This window comes from Rhinolophus hipposideros (assembly GCF_964194185.1).
Source record: "Rhinolophus hipposideros genome assembly, chromosome: 23".
NCBI classification, from domain to species: domain Eukaryota; kingdom Metazoa; phylum Chordata; class Mammalia; order Chiroptera; family Rhinolophidae; genus Rhinolophus; species Rhinolophus hipposideros.
The window spans coordinates 11,882,131-11,898,690 of NC_138069.1; the positions used below are offsets into that span (position 1 = coordinate 11,882,131).

Consider the following 16,560-nt stretch of genomic DNA (forward strand, 5'->3'; position numbering starts at 1 on the left):
CAGACTTGGCGAATCCTGACTTTCCAACCAGTCTGTGTTTCCATCCATGTCCGAAATCCAAAATGCCCGGGAGAACAATTAGCCCAAATCACAGTGCCTGGAGCAGACTGAACAGCAGGCTTTGCTAGTAACATGAAACAGAGCTGGACAGCCACAGAGTGCTAAACTGTTGCCCTTCCGGTGTCCAAGACACTCAGGAAAATCCTGGGAGACTCGTTCTTCAAGATTGAGTTCACTTTTGCCCTTATTAGAAACGTCTCCATTCTCTCTGGAAGCTGGTGTTTGAATCTACAGTCAGAATGCTGCTCTTGGGAAGAGCACATCTACTGTAAAAACCACACATATACATGAGAGCGAGACCATAGGTAAGGCGGGCACCAAACAAGGTGCTTTGCTTATTACGTTATTTAAGGCAATTCCCATTGGCACCACTGTTTTACAGATAGGGAAACCGAGGCATCAGGGCTCTAACTGACTTGTCCATGCCCCACAGCCAGTAGATGGTGAGGCTGGGATTCAGCCCTGTGCTTTTATTGCCATCCCACCGCTGCCGCCTCCTTACGTCAGCACCTGGGCACGTCCTTAAAGCACTAGCTGACGCTCCTGCAGCCAGTCAGCAGCATGCTCTGGGCCTCAGCCCAGCCTCAGCTATTTACCACCAGAAGCCAACTGGCGATCTGTGTCAGCTGCCGGGGACCGGGCTTTCTGGGTCTAGGCGAGTGTTTCCCAAGAGTGGTCTAGGGACACCCCATCAGAATGAGGTGACTTTTGCACGTGGAAGGCCTGGGAACCTCTGAGTGTGGGCGAGTGTGCTGGAAGTGCCCTGTGGACACCTGAGGCTTTACGGCCATTGTCAGGGATGAATGTGCTTCTGACACAGAGGTGTGTGGGGCGGAGGGCTGTGCGAGGGCCTCTCTGTGTGGCCTAGGAGGCCCTGGGCCGATCCCCCTTGCAGCTAAAATCCTGCGTGAACCCAGTGTCCATCAAAGCTGCGCCTCGTGAAGCCAGTGAAACCATGAGATGACTGAACCAGTTTCCAAACCAGAAGCGCGCCCATCTGTGAGCTGCATGATGCTCCCTGGCTGACAGCGCGCTGTCTTTCTCGCCTGCGCCACCCGGGGACAGGAGACCTGGGGAAGGTCAGGACAGCTGGAAGTGTGAAATGCATGCAGCCCTGCATAGCTGTCCCAGGATCAAGCTGTCTGCGGCGGCCGACTGACCATGCACACACACCCCCGGCAGCACCCGGCTGGCCATTACCTACTTCACCACCGGTGTAGAAGTCAGTGTTTGTCGGGTGAACGACAGCCTCACTGTCGATCGAGGCAATGTCAGCCTGTACAACTTGCAACTATAACAGGTAAACAGATGCATATCAACTGTGTGGGACCGAGACCCACGCACAGGCACATTCAGTAACGCCCCATGGCGGGGCGGGCCTACCTGGTCGATTCCAACATAGGAGCCCAACGGGCACCGTCCACGAGGCGTGCGCACATGTGGATGGGGGTGAGGAGGAGGAATAGCAAACGTGACATGTTGAAATTAAACATTTGAATGACAAGTCCAAAAAAAGAGAAACACACACATGAGATCATTGCCAAAGGTTAAAAGAAATAAAACAACGAATGCCCCAGTTCACTTCGCAAAAGCCTGTCAAGCTGGCACCCCACTGAGAAGGCTACTAAAACATGGCGTCTGTTTGTTTTAAAAAAAATGTGGGCTATGAGGCCAACCAAAACAATGAGTTTCTCCATTTTGGCAGCAGCAGTCAACTTTCCAGGTTTGATTTTTATTCTGGGGATATTCATCAGTTTGTCTGCCTTCAAGGGACATCTCTGGAAAACTGAGAAAACAGTATAGGTATGCACGTGGACTGCCTTTACTTTCCCCCCCTCAGTGTGTAAAACTATTTTTCCAGGCTTTCTTCTTATTCTACGCTTATTTCTTTTAGCTGATCCTATTTTTATGTATTTTACATATAACAGAATAGGATCCTTGCAGTTTCTAGCTTGTAGCCATCCCTCCCCGTCCCCCCCCAAGTACCTGTAAAAGGCAGATGAGAAACAAATCAGAGCAGGGCATTCTTGAGTCCCAGTTCCAAGGTCGTCAGCCCACTATTGTACCCAGTTTTTATGGTTCATGCCTGGGCTCTGGAAAAAGCATCTCTCCCAGTAAGGAAATCTGCCGTCTTAAAAGGCAGCCCAACGTGGGAGCTAAAGGTACACAAAAGGCACACAGGTCAGCATAAGGCATGTGGCTGCCTCGGGATGGGCATCTGCCGGCTTGCTGCCCCTGGCAAGGCTCACAGCGAAGAGGAGCCTTCACATGCAGTGCCTCTGAGCTGACAATTCCTCTGTGCAAAGATGAAGCCACAGAGTGGGACGCCTGAGGGGTACCCCTCAGCTGACGCTAAAGCCTCCACCCTCCTGAGATCCTGTGGCTCTGGGGCAGAGCCTTCCTCCATAGGAGCTGGTGCACAAAGAGACACCTGCCCTTCTGCTTAATATCATCCTCTAGCCAAAAAAATCCATTAGGTGGCATTCAGTCATATACTGTTTTCAGTTGTAAATAAAGTGGAAGAAGTCACAACAGGTGGTAAATTTGGGGGAAAACCAATTTGCTGGTAGATTAAAGACAATTACAATCTGATGCAGCTTGTCTCCATTTTCAGGTGATTTCAAGCTTTGTTTGAGCGTCATTTCTAATTAAGGCTTAAATGGAGAAACTATCATTTTGTAGTTACCTGAGATTTTTTTCAGTTCTACAAAAAATACAAAACCAGGTTTTTAAAAATCCCCCCAAGTAACCAGCAGTCAGTGTGATCATTATGGAAGAGAATTTAGATGGCAATATATTTACAATCAGGGGGAAAATAGCCAATCGCACTTAATGAAACATTATCAGATCACTTCCATCTGGAACAGCTTGAAGTAAGTAGACATTCAATGCGTCCACTCAAACATTCACGTTGGATTTGGGAATCTGGCCTGAGCATCTGGAGTTGGAGAAGATGAAGACCCTAAATTCTGGGTTCCATAACTTTTCACCTGACAGCTGGTGGCGCCAAACCCCATCCCCAATTACCTAGGTCATCTTTAAGGTCAATGTCAGCATTGGTAGGATTGATTATGGCCTCCACCTCAAAGCCGGCTAAATTACTGATTTCACTGTGAATAAGGTTCAGCTGAAAAGAAAAGCATGAGGTGGAAAATAACAGGACAGCCGGGAAGTCACAGAGAAGTGAGCCTGGGACACAGACGAAGGGCAGTGAACACTCCGAGGGCACTGGGCACAAAGGGGAACAGGGAGTTACTAGCTCAAACGGATCCACTTCTAACAAAGGACTCAAATGTCAGGACGCTTAAAGGAAGCCAGCTGGGCTGAGGGTCCAGAACCTGGCGGGTGACGCTTAGGGCAAAAGAGAGGCCTAAGCTATATCGGACTGATGGATCCACTTCCCTTGAAAGGAACTTGTGATCTAGGGGCCAAAGAAAAGCAGCTATCAGGACCCGGGACCAGAGTACGCGTTGCTGGGCGAGCGTGCCATATGTGACTGTCGTCGTCTTTGAGTACTGGGATGGTGCGGAAGTCACAGCTGGGCTGGGTAACCCCGAGTAGCTCTGCCATCTCCTCCAGTGGCCACGGCATGGGTCTTTAAGGTTGTCCCCATCACCGTGACTACTGGCTGGCTGGCTCCCCTGTCCTGCTCAGGGCTGGCGAAGAGCAAGCATGGTCTTTTGCTCAGTAACATCTAATTTTATGGGTCTATTAGTCATGTAGTGCTGAAGTTCTGATGAAACCCTGGGAAGAGAAACGGCAGTTCTCTAGTGAGACCATATGTCCCTTAAACGGTTTTCATCTTGTTGGTGAGGTTACTCAGAGGCCCAATGGGTCCAGCATTTTCCTTGTTTCATGAGCACTCAACCAACTGGCTCTTTCTAAAGAGCCAATGATGTCCTTCCTCACCACTGTTATTCTGTTGCCATAGCAACCCTCAGTATGAGAGGAATCCTAAATTGTACATTCAGCTGTCAGAGGGGCAATGGGAATTAGCTGCTCCAGGACTACTGTCCTGGGGGGTGTTATTCTTCCCCTTCCTGTTCTTAGCTACCAGTGCCTGCAGCAAAGCGGTCTCTCTCTCTCCCTCTCTCTCTCTCTCTCTCTCTCTCTCTCTCTCTCTCTGAAGATGCTCGTTCTTCAGTGAAATAAATTCCTAACAGCTGCACCAATGGCCCGCAGAGGAGCCGGTGCCCAGGCCGGCTGAGATCCCAGCTGGGAGAGCCGACTGCAGCCCGCAGGGCAGTCACCTTGCTCTAGGCTCTCACTCCAACAACACTTAGCAGGAAGACTCGTGGCAACGGAGCTCCAAGTCACTGCATTTCTGGGACCAAAGATTTTGTTGAAAACAAAACCAAACAAAAACCCTGAAACTCTAGAAGCATCAGAGATATAAATCTACATTTCTGATTCCCAGAAAGTCAGTAGATGCTTAAAAAAGGGACCTGCTTAGACTAAAAGCCATCATCCTTTGGGAAAGAACAGCTGTGGAAATAAAATTGGTCATATGGCCGGGGAAGGACTCTGATTAGGCCCTGCCACAAGGCAGTGGTTGGCATTTTCAGTTTGGATGCAGAGAAAGAAGAACACGTTTTCTCCACTTGGACTTTTTGGGGTAATGGTTCCCAGCACTGCAGGGTGGTTTAGGGGCCACCCACACCCCCGGAGCCAAAGAAAGCCCACTGGGGTGACCTCACATGGGAAAGCTCTCGGAAGCACAGGGCCCTGGTGCCAGGACACAGGCACAGAAGAGAGACGAGCGTCAGGGGCCAAGGTGCTAACTGCCTGGTTCAGGGAGAAGCGGGGTGAGTGGGCACAGATGGGGGTCTCAGTGTAAGGCGAGTGAACGTTCAGGATTCAGGACAAGGCAAAGGTTTGATTACGATATCAGGTAAGTACTGCGTTTGACTTCAAGCAAATACTGTTTATAAAAACTCAAATTAAGCCAACATTCCCTGTCCCCCCCATCCAAAACAAACAAATAAAAGAACCCACACTGTGTGAAGCGGCAGGAGGTTATGAGGGTAGGAAGGAGGAGATAAGGGGGAAACACTTCACTTGGTGTGGTGTGGATGAATATACATCTGTGCGATTCCTTTTTGGTTTGTTTTTAAAAACTGCACACGTTCAAATCCTTAAAATTCACACTGTATTTTTTTCCAATTGTATAGATGCTTCTGGATTTGTATTCAGAAATGCCTCACTGGAAAATCAGCTATTTCCATGGACTCCAATTCAACTAGCCAGGCAGACCACAGTAGCCTGTTTCTGATGCTGCCCGGGGAGAACCACCCCTCAGTCTATGGAAGGGGCTCCCTAGGGAAACTGGGGGACTTTGTGGCTTTGCTGAAGTGAGGAAGTGCTTGCCAACAGAATTCAAGTTCCTCGGAGAGCACCCACTGCACTCTGGACTCGGCCTCCCTCCTGACCGGAGGCAGTGGCCCTTGGAAGCACAGAATACTGCAGCTCAGGGAGCCACTGCCACCAGTACAGGAGCTGGGTCATGCCGCACACCTGAGTGTTGATTTTCCGGCTGTGCGCCAAGGTGAGCCATAGAGCAGTTTTGCTGCTATTGAATGGGTACAAATATGTATTAAAAAAAAACCCAAAAACACCTCTGAACTATAATATGAAGCGTGTGTTTGGTGGGGAAGGGGTCTGCGTGTGGGTCTCTGCGTGGGAGAGGAATGGGGAGGGGAGAGGACAGACTGCTTCAGGCACTCTGGAAAGACAAAGGGGTCATCAGCTTGGCTGGGACAGGCGGGACCAGTGGGCAGAAGCCAACGGCGAGATGATCATGAGCAAAGACAGTATCTGCCCTGGACGGGAGAAGACAACCTATGAGCATGGGGTGCAAATGGGCCATGTAGGTGCGTCTGAAAAGGTGGCGTGTCCAGGGGACACATGCATAGGCCTGGGAGGGGCAAGACACGTGCCAGTCCTTGGAGGTCCCCCATCCCTACCACCCAGGGTCAAATCCGACTGGGCCTCTCAGCCAGTGGGCCACGTGGCTGTCTGAAGCACATGGCAGAGCAGGGGAAATCCGATTCCTGGGGAACTGTAAGAATTCCCAAGTTCAATCTGGTTTTCCATGAGGGAAGGGGGTCATAACAACTTCAGAATTAGAATAAGATGACCTTCTTTGTCTCGTCCTTAGGAAAGATGGAAAGCTAAATTTCAAACCACAGTATGGGGGATTTAAAATATCTGTGAAGACTGTTGTCCATTGGAGAGAGTGACCAAAGGGTATTGCCAGTGACAGAGCAGAAGGGGGTCCCACTAGGCTGCGGAGGTGAAAGAACCGGCCTTATGCCAAGCATCCTTCAAGATCCCTTCCAGCACGGGGAACTGCTGATTCTAAGCCCAGCTGGCTCTGCTGTCGCCACCTCTGATGTCCAGAGCACCCAGGTCTTCATTCTAAGTGGGTAGGCCCATGTTAACCCCTGTTCTCTACTCAGGATGTGAACCTGTCAGAGAACAAGCTCCTTGAGGGCACAGAGTGGATTGCCTCCTACGCCGAGGGCCACACAATGCCTAAGACAGTGCTCAGGCTTCTGTAGGCACAAAGAGAGTTGGAATTCAACATCCAACATCCTGACAGAAATCTGACATGAAATGAACATCCCTCTTCCCTTAAAGCAGAGCTAATGGAAATGCCAGCTCAGGAATCGGACCCTTGGCCTGGCTTGGACCTGAGGGGACTCAGAGACAACTTGGCCAGCCTGGAAAGGAGGCTGGTATCCACCATTTAGGACAAGTCAAGAGGTGGCCTGCCAATAATAGGGAGGGAGCTGATGATGGCTTGGAGCTACTGGATGGACATCCAGGCTGCCTTGACATGACCTACTTGGCTACAAAAAATAGTACAATCTTTTTTTATGTAATACCGTGTTTCCCCGAAAAGAAGACCTAGCCGGACCACCAGCTCTAATGCATCTTTTGGAGCAAAAATTCATATAAGATCTGGTCTTATTTTACCATAAGACTGTGTCTTATATAAGACCGGGTATAATAATATAATTATAATTATAATATAATCATAATATAATATATTATAATATAATATAGTATAGTATAGTATAGTATAACATAATATATTAATACATTAATTTTTGCTCCAAAAGACGCATTAGACCTGATGGTCCGGCCAGGTCTTATTTTCGGGGAAACGCGGTATGATCAGAAATTCAATTTTAGGAAATGAAAGTGATTGTTATAGACTATCCAGTTGACGTGTTTAGACTCACCTATAACTGACCCATTTTGGTGTCTCTCACTCCTTCCAAATGGACAAGGTGGGGGAAGACTGGCCGGTCTCATTTCCCCATGCTAATCACATGGAATGCAACTCTTTTCTTGTCCCCAAAGTCTGTTCCAACTAAGAAGGATGGGACGGGCAATGTCTTCCATAGAACTGAACTGAATTCCTCAGGGAGTACCACATTTTCTCTGTGGCCCACTCTCGGGCCCACTCTCCTGCCTTGCCTCTGCGATGACAGGACTCCTTCATTTCTACTATGCTGCTCACCCTGCATGCATCCCAGCCCAAATTCCTCCAGAAGCCTCAGGTTTCAGGCTAGAACGTGTCACACAAAGATAAGGACACGTGTGGGCACTGATGGAGGCCCAGGAGCTGAATCACCACTCTTTATGGCTTAGTCAGTTTCCTAACCCACCTCAGACGCCAATAGTCAGCCACAGGATGGAAAGCCCTTTCCTCCTCATTGCTGCTCCGAGAGCTGCCTCTCTCCTTCCAGTTTTCCAGCCCCAGAAGTAGGGTGTCAGAGGGATCTGAGGGAGAAGAGCCATGGAACCCCACCCCTGCATTTAGTGGCCTACAGGGCTGCAGATGCAATTCTGATGGACAGGGCAGCATGAAGCCTCACTCATGCCCTCCTTACACCACCTTCCCAACTGCTTCAAATAATACTGACCCAACTAAATTTACTACCACTGACACAGATTTATAGAAATACACGTTGGAAGAATTTTTTTTAATTAAACCGTCAGGTTTTTAAATCTCTGAAAAGGGGCTGCAAATCTCCATTGAACCACAAAGCAAAAACATTTAGTCAGTTCAGAGTCATACCAGTTTTCTTTTTGAAAATAATTCAACAATGTGTGTGAACACTGGATAAAAATCTTAGAGTAATGAGGACGATTACTCCTGAGACTTCAGTATACGAAATATATCATCAACAACAATTAGATTCTCGGCTCCTAAGCTGGAGCCAGCTTCTCCTGTGAGTAGCTTAGCAACCGTGCCTTATGTGACAGTAGGGAGCACAGTGTCACCTTTCTCCACCCAGCTTGCTTGCAATATTCAAGCCTTGGTTTCGCTGTCACAGGTGGAAAAAATAAGACTCAGAGAACACAGAGTACCATATAGTCATCGTTCTGAAGTAACTTTTGGAAATATTTCCTAAAATCAAAGTCACAATTAATTCTGTAATAATAACATTTTTAAAATGTGCTTTGTGTAGATTCGTTATGTGTCAGTTTTATGACTCTTGCGCCTCTGGCACTATATGCCATGACTTTCACTTATAAGTAATGGCCAAGAAAGGGCCACAAAGAAGTACTTCAAAATAATGCTCCATCTCCTGCTGCAGGGGCCCAGGGTCCCAGAAGGGCTGCTAGCACACTAGCGTCTAATACTGGTACCCAGGCTGACTTGAGGTGCCGCTTTATTCTGTGATGCCTCATTTGAGAGGACACGGTTCGCTCTGCTACAGGGTGTCTGCCGTGTTAGAGTTGGGGGGGTCCCTGATCCTGGAGGTGGGAGGCTTGGGTCATTAATCTGGAAGCACATTTAAAGCAAAGGGTAGTCCCATGGTAGCTTAGTGTTTCGTTCTCACCGCTGACACATAACTGCGTGCTATGGGAAAGAAGGCAGGTGGGCAATCAAGTTCTGTCCTCAGCCCCTTTTCTTACAGCTGACCACTCTACACTGCGTTCCAGCTCAACCGATTCTCCCTCCAAACGTCAGACAGGCACATTACTTTCGTTTGTCAAACCTACTTCTTCCGTTTTCCTCTATGTCTTGAATAACATTAGATGACCTGTCTGTAAATGATTTGAGTATCAATACTGCTCTGTAGCTGCTGGACTCTCCCCTCCCCAGCCCTGAGTGGGGTATAGTTAGTATAGGCTGGATGTGTGCTTTCTGGTACATTCATGCCTGTGGCGCCTGGGCCTACGGCCTGAGACCAGGTGCGCCCAAAATGGAGACGATGGTGCTGCTTGTCGCAGAGGAGCTGGCAAGGTGTGTGTAGCCTTTGCCGCCTCCCTTCTAGTGTTCACGTGCAACAGAGTCCAGACAGGGCCCCGATCCCAAGATCAAGAAGGGCAGGAAGGGCATCTCCATTGTAGGTCTGAGTGCTGCTATTGTAGAAATATTTGAGCTCATCGGCATGGGGTGTGAGGTGTTCTGGTCTCAGGTTGGCTTTGGGGTAGCCAGCAGGAGGGAGCAAGAACACTGGGAAGGGAGAGGCCAGGCTGCAGCACCCAAGGCTGGGGTGGGGGACGGGAGGGAGAGGGTGGCCCCAGGGACTGAAGTGTGCTACCTGCTTAACAGGCTTCCAAGCCTGGCTAATCATGTGTATCCGGGATCTGAAGCACACAGGAGTGAGTCTTAATGAGCAGGGGTTTCCACACACTTTGGTTCGAAACAAGGCAATTTAGATGACAGGTCCCATTAACTTTCCATATATGACCCAACGGGGGTGTTAAAGGGTGTGCAAGAAGACCCCAGTGGTTGCCTTCACTGCTGAGTTGGCATTTTCTAAATAAATAAAAAAGACTTCAAACAAAAACTTTCAAAGCCCCAGACAGATGACAACTAGTGCTGCTTCTTTTTTTCCTTTAAAAAATGCATACAAAATACAGATACTGGTTATAAAAGGCAAACTGCAGTGGTTATTTGCTGGAACACAGAGTCCACCATTGGAATTGCGTCAGGAGAGCCTGCCTTGGCGACAGGGCGCCGGAAGGGGAAAAAGGAGCGCTTGCAATGACGTGAGCAGGAGGGCTGTGTCGCCGAGATGCAAAAGAAAACGGACAATGAGGTGGTAAAAATGATGCAGCTTCAGAACCAAGTGGTTAACCATTCAAACGAAACACAATGGACCTGGGAGGTCAAATTCATGCCTTTAATTTTTGTTTTTTTAATTTTAAGATGAAAAAAATTAAGAAAAGTTTAATTCCCTTTCTCTCCATCCCTATTTTTTTTTTTTTTTTTGTGCGTGTGTTACTAGAGAAAGATTAATTAACTTTCACTCTCAGGTCTTAAAAGCCTTTGCATCATTTTTATTTTCAACAAAAGCGAATCATCTTTTACAAAACCATGGCGTCTGGAAGGTTGCGTCACTGGGGCAGCTGAAAACATATTGCCCACGGTTAACAAAACCAAACGATTGGCTCGAGGAGTCGTCCATTGGCTCAGCGCACCCCTTCCGCACATCTAGAAACGACCCCGCCCCCTGGATCAGGGGGCTCTACCTTCAGTGCCCACCAGAAGGCGTGGGGTGCCTGCTGGACCTTTCCTTTTCCAGGACCCAGTTTTAACTTCTGGCAGTTTTTCTACCCAGGGCTATGTGATGAACAGATTATCCCACGTAGGCAGCTCCTTCCAAAGACTAACTGGGGTGTCCAACCCCCCACAGGAGCCTTTCCCTCTTCTTTACCACAACCTCCTTTTCCCGCCTGCCAGTCTCCCCTCAGCACTCCCACCACCACCCTCCCCAAGGCTCCTCCTGAAGCCGCCCCCCCCCCAATCTCTCCATCCACACCCACAAAGCCTGAACCCCTCTTTCCCAGGGCCCGTGGACAGACAAGACCAAAAGTTTGCCTACCTTCTGGCCCAGGAAGAGGCTCTTGGTGGAGAGGACTGTGAAGCCATCGGCGGGCGTGCCCTCGGTCGTACTGTCGGCACTGGCTGCCTTGCTGACTTCTCCCTGCTTCTTCTTGCACAAATAGAAGAGTCAGTATGTGGCGTGCACAGGCAGAGACCCCACGAGTCCTGGCTTTTCTAATAAGGAGGCTGCTCAAAGGCCTTGCCCATAATACTCCGGAGAAAACAAGAGACTAAACTCCAAGCAGTTCTCAGCATTTCTCAAAGTGGGAGCTACAGGCTTATTTTGAAGTCCAACACTTCTATGATGAACATTAAACTGTATTTTCAACACATTATATTTTTTAAAAAGCTATTTAAAGGCAAAGCTTTACAATAATTTAGCACAGAACCGTTTTCATAAATGTAGACCAAGTAAATGTCTCTTAATTAAGGATCTTCACTTTCTAGATGTCTATACACTATTCAAGTTTGGGGGTGGGGGAACAAGCTGTTCTAGGTCATTGGTTCTCAAAGATCCACAAAGCAGACCAAGGACCACAACTGCCCACACCTCCCCACCCCAGGAGGTAAGAGCCTCCCACTCTCCTTCACGAAAATCAGCCTTGGAGCAGGATCCATACAGTAGCACTTGGTGAACCCATCTGTCCCCTGGGGACACCCCACCCCTGTTAGTGGGCATGGATCTCCGTATGCTTCTGGGCCTCTAACCAGCATGACACAGAATGAAATATGTGTACCCTAGGGTTCCCAAGAGCCTTCCAAGGGGTATGTTTCCAGATCCTCAACTTTCTAGTGTACTTTTTTCCTAAAACTGATCTCCCCTAAGAGTGAGTTATTCCTGTGGTCATGCTGGGTCTCCTTGCACAACTACCCTTCCCCCGCTTTCCAGAGTAAATATTAGCATGACATACTACTGGAGGAGGAATGCATGCCATTCCCAGTCTTACATATTTCTATTAAGGACGAGGCTTTTATTAGAAATGGATATTTTGAGTCATTTGGAGATTTTCTGCATTCAGATATATTATACAGTGAGGAGAGTGGGGACCATGGCAATTTTTGTTTAGATACTAAAACTTTTCTCTTCCCCCAAATATTATCAAAAAGTATATCAATCCTGAGGGAGGGTCCAGTGGGAGTAAATCACGAAAGTAGGACTTCCTGCAGTAGTCACAGCCAGTCCTCACTGCCAATCAGATTGAGGCTCAATCCCACCCATTGATATGATAACAGCAATCAAGGTTTAACTACAACAGGAGAGCACACACAACCCACACAAGAGATACCCCTGGAGGACACAGCTCAGGTGAAAAGGGAGACTGTGCCACTGGGCCCCACAGGACATCTACGACATAAGGCCACTCTTCCAAAACTAGGAGACATAGCAGATCTAATATGTAGAAACAAACTCAGGGAAGCAGCCAAAATGAGGAGACAAAGAAACATGTCCCAAATGAAAGAACAGGACAACACTCCAGAAAAAGAACTAAACAAAATAGTGGCAAGCAATCTAGCAGATACAGAGTTCGAAACACTGGTTGTAAGAATGCTCAGTGAACTTAGGAGAAGAATAAATGAACTCAGTGAGAACTTATACAAAGAGACAGAAACCATAAAAAAGAACCAGTTACAAATGAGCAATACAATAACTGAAATGAAGAATGTATTTGATGGAATCAACAGCAGATTGGATGAATGAGAGGATCAAATTGTGATCTGAAAAACAAGGTAGCAGAAAACACACAATTGGAAAGGCAAAAAGAGAAAAGAACTTTAAAAAAATGAGGATAGTTTAAGGGATCTCTGGGACAACATGAAGTGTACCAACATTTGCATCATAGGGATACCAGAAGGAGAAGAGAGAGCGCAAAGTGTTGGAAACCTATTTGAAGGAATAATTACTGAAAACTTCCCTAACCTGGCAAAGGAAATAGACAACCAAGTTCAGGAAGCACAGAGAGTCCCCAACACGATAAACCCAAAGAGGCCCACACCAAGATACATCATAATTAAAATACCAAAGGTTAAAGACGAGAGAGAATCTGAAAAGTAGCCAGACAGAGAAAAGCAGTTAGTAACGTACTAACTGCTCCCATAAGACTTTCAGATGATTTTTCAACAGAAACTTTGCAGGCCAGAAGGGATTGGCATGAAATACTCCAAGTGATGAAAAGCAACGACCTACAGCCAAGATTACTCTGCTCATTTAGGATTGAAGGAAAGATAAAGAGTTTCCCAGACAAGAAAAAACTAAGAGTTCATCACCACTAAACCAGTATTATAAGCAATGTTAAAGGGACTTCTTTAAGAAGATCAAAGATATGAATAAGAAAATGTAGGAAAGAAAATAATTCTCACTGACAAAGGCAAACACATAATAAAAGCAGTGGATCAACCAACTATAAGGCTAATACAAAGGTTAAAAGGCAAAAGTAGGACAATCATATGTAACTACAAAAATAAATTAAGGGATACACACAAACATACACAAAAGAAGTACAAAATCATGAGAAAAACATAAACATAGAGGGGGTGAGCAAAAATTGTAATGATTTTAGAATGTGTTCAAACTTAAGTGACCATCAAAATAGACTGCTATAAACATAGCTTCGTATATAGGAAGCACATGTTAACCACAAACCAAAAATCTATAAGAGATATACAAGAAATAAAGAGAGGAATCCAAACACAACACTACAGAAAGTCATCAACATAGAAGAAAATAAAAGAATAACAAAGGAACAGAGAAGAACTAAAAAAAGAAAAATCAGAAAAAAACAATGAATAAAATGGCAATAACTACATACCTATCAATAATTACTTTAAATGTAAATGAACTAAATGCTCCACTCAAAAGATATAGGGTGACTGAATGGATAAAAAGACAAGACCCTACATATGCTGCCTACAAGAAACCAATTTCAGATTGAAAGAAACACACAGACTGAAAGTAAAGCGATGGAAAAAGATATTTCATGCAAATGGACATGAAAAAATAATACTGATATAAGCAATACTTATATCAGACAAAATAGACTTTAAAACGAGAAAAAAAGGAAGACATTTCATATTGATAAAGGGATCAACCCAACAAGATGACGTAATTCTCATAAACATCTATCAATGTAGGAGCACCTAAATGTATGAAGCAAATATTGGTGGACATAAAGAGCCACAATAGGGGACTTTAACACCCCCTTGACATTAAAGGATAGATCATCCAGACAGAAAAAAACAAAGAAGCAGCAGCCTTAAATGACACATTAGACCAAATGGACTTAATTGATATTAATATTTTAAGGACATTTCACCCAAAAGTAGAATAATATACATTTTTCTCAAGTGCACATGGAACATTTTCTGGAATAGAACACAAGTTAGGCCACAAACAAGTCTCAATAAATTGAAGAAGACTGAAATCATATCAAGCATCTTCTCCAACTACAGTGGTATGAAACTAGAAATCAGTTACAAGAAAACTGAAAAACACAAACATGTGGAGGCTAAATAACATGCTACTAAACATAAATGGGTTAACAATAAGATCAAGGAAGAAATCAAAAGACACCTGAGACAAATGAAAATGAAAATACAATTCAAAATCTATTGGACACAGCCAACGCAGTTCTAAGAAGAAAATTTATAGCAATACAGGCCTACCTCAAGAAACAAGAAAAATCTCAAATAAGCAATATTACCTTACACCTAAAGGAACTAGAAAAAGAACAAAGCCCAAAGTGAGGAGAAGGAAAAAAATAATAAAAATCAGAGTGGAAATAAATGAAATACAGTCTAAAAAAACAATAGAAAAGATAAATGAAATCAAGGGTTGGTTCTTTGAAAAGATAAATAAAATTGATAACCCTGTAGCCAGACTCATCAAGAAAAAAAGAGAGGGCCCAAATAAATAAAATCAGAAATGGAAGAGAGGTAACAACTGAAACCACAGAAATACAAAGGTTTATAAGGATATCCTACAATTACATGCCAACAAATTAGACAACCTGGAACAAATGGATGAACTCCTAGAAACATACAACCTTCCAAGGCTAAATCAAGAAGAAACAAAACCTGAACAGACTGGTAACTGCTAATGAAATCAAATCAGTAATCAAAAAAACTTACAACAAGCAAAACCCCTGGATCAGGTGGCTTCACAGGTGAATTTCACCACACATTTAAAGAAGAATACTGATCCTTCTCAAACTATTCCAAAAAACTGAAGAGGAGGAAAGGCTCCCAAACTCATTTTATGAGACCAGCGTTACCCTGATACCCAAACCAGCCAAAGACACTACAAAAAAAAGAAAACTATAGGCCAATATCCCCGATGAACAAAATATTAACAAACCAAATCCAGCAACACATTAAAAAGATCATACACCAAGTGGGATTTATTCCTGGGAAGCAAGGTTTGTTCATTACCTGCACATCAATTATTGTAATCCACCACACTACATAACAAAATGAAGGATAAAAATCATGTGATTCTATCAATAGTTGCAGAAAGAGCATTTTACAAAATCCAACATCCATTTATGATAAAAACTCTCAGCAAAGTGGGGAATAGAGGGAACATAATAAAGGTCATATGTGACAAACCCACCATTAACATCATACTTAACGATGAAAAGCTGAAAGTTTTTCTTTAAGATTAGGTACAAGACAAGATGTCCACTTTCACCACTTTTATTCAACATAATATTGGAAGTCCTAGCCACAGCAATCAAATAAGAAATAAAAGGCATCTGAATTAGAAAGGAAGAAGTAAAACTCATTATTTGCAGCTAAGATGATACTATAGAGAGAGAACCCTAAAGAGTCCACCAAATAACTATTAGAATAAATGAATTCAGTAAAGTAGCAGGATAAAAAATTAATATTCAGAAATCAGTTGTAATACACCCATACCAAACTATCAGTAAGAAAAATTAATAAAACAATGCCATTTACAATTGCAACAAAAAGAATAAAATACTCAGGAATAAATTTAACCAACGAACAGAGACCCGTACTCAAAAGACCTGTACTCAAAAACTTATAAGACATTGAAGAAAGAAATTGAAGATACAAATAAATGGAAGGGTATATCTGGCTCATGGATAGGAAGACTTAACATCATTAAAATGTCCATACTAACCAAAGCAATCTACAGAGTCAGTGCAATCCCTAACAAAATATCGAAGGCATTTTTCACAGAACTAGAACATATGATCCTAAAATTTATATTGAACCACAAAAGACCCCAAATAGTTAAAGCAATCTTGAGAAAGAAGAACAAAGTTGGAGGTGTCATGATACATGATATCAAATTATACTACAAGGCTATAGTTATCAAAACTGCACTTTACTGGCATAAAAACAGACATATAGATCAATGGAACAGAACAGAGAACCCAGAAATAAACCCATGCCTATGTGGTCAATTAATCTATGACAAAGGAGGCAAGAATATACAATTGGGGAAAGACAGTCTATTCAATAAATAGTGCTGGGGAAATTGGACAGACACATGTAAAAGAATGACACTGGATCACTTTCTTATACCATATAGCAAAATAAAATCAAAATGGATTAAAGACTTAAATGTAAGACCCAAAATCATAAAACTCCTAGAAGAAAACATAGGGAGTAAACTCTTTGTC

The 16,560-nt window shown here is 44.6% G+C and overlaps 1 protein-coding gene across 4 annotated transcripts in view; it reads right to left on the reverse strand.

Annotated features, from left to right (window-relative positions):
- MACROH2A1 (macroH2A.1 histone) overlaps positions 1–16,560 on the reverse strand; it is an 80,245-nt gene that overhangs the window by 14,449 nt on the left and 49,236 nt on the right. Inside the window, exons 5-6 of one of the 4 annotated variants that reach the window (XM_081034822.1) lie at positions 10,914–11,024; positions 1,261–1,351 (exon numbers count right to left, since the gene is read on the reverse strand). In XM_081034822.1, the coding sequence (XP_080890948.1) occupies positions 1,261–1,351; positions 10,914–11,024 (202 nt within the window). Of the gene's footprint in view, positions 1–1,260; positions 1,352–3,087; positions 3,188–10,913; positions 11,025–16,560 lie in introns of all 4 variants that reach the window. The other 3 variants (XM_081034823.1, XM_081034821.1, XM_081034820.1) reach the window with 3 other exon arrangements.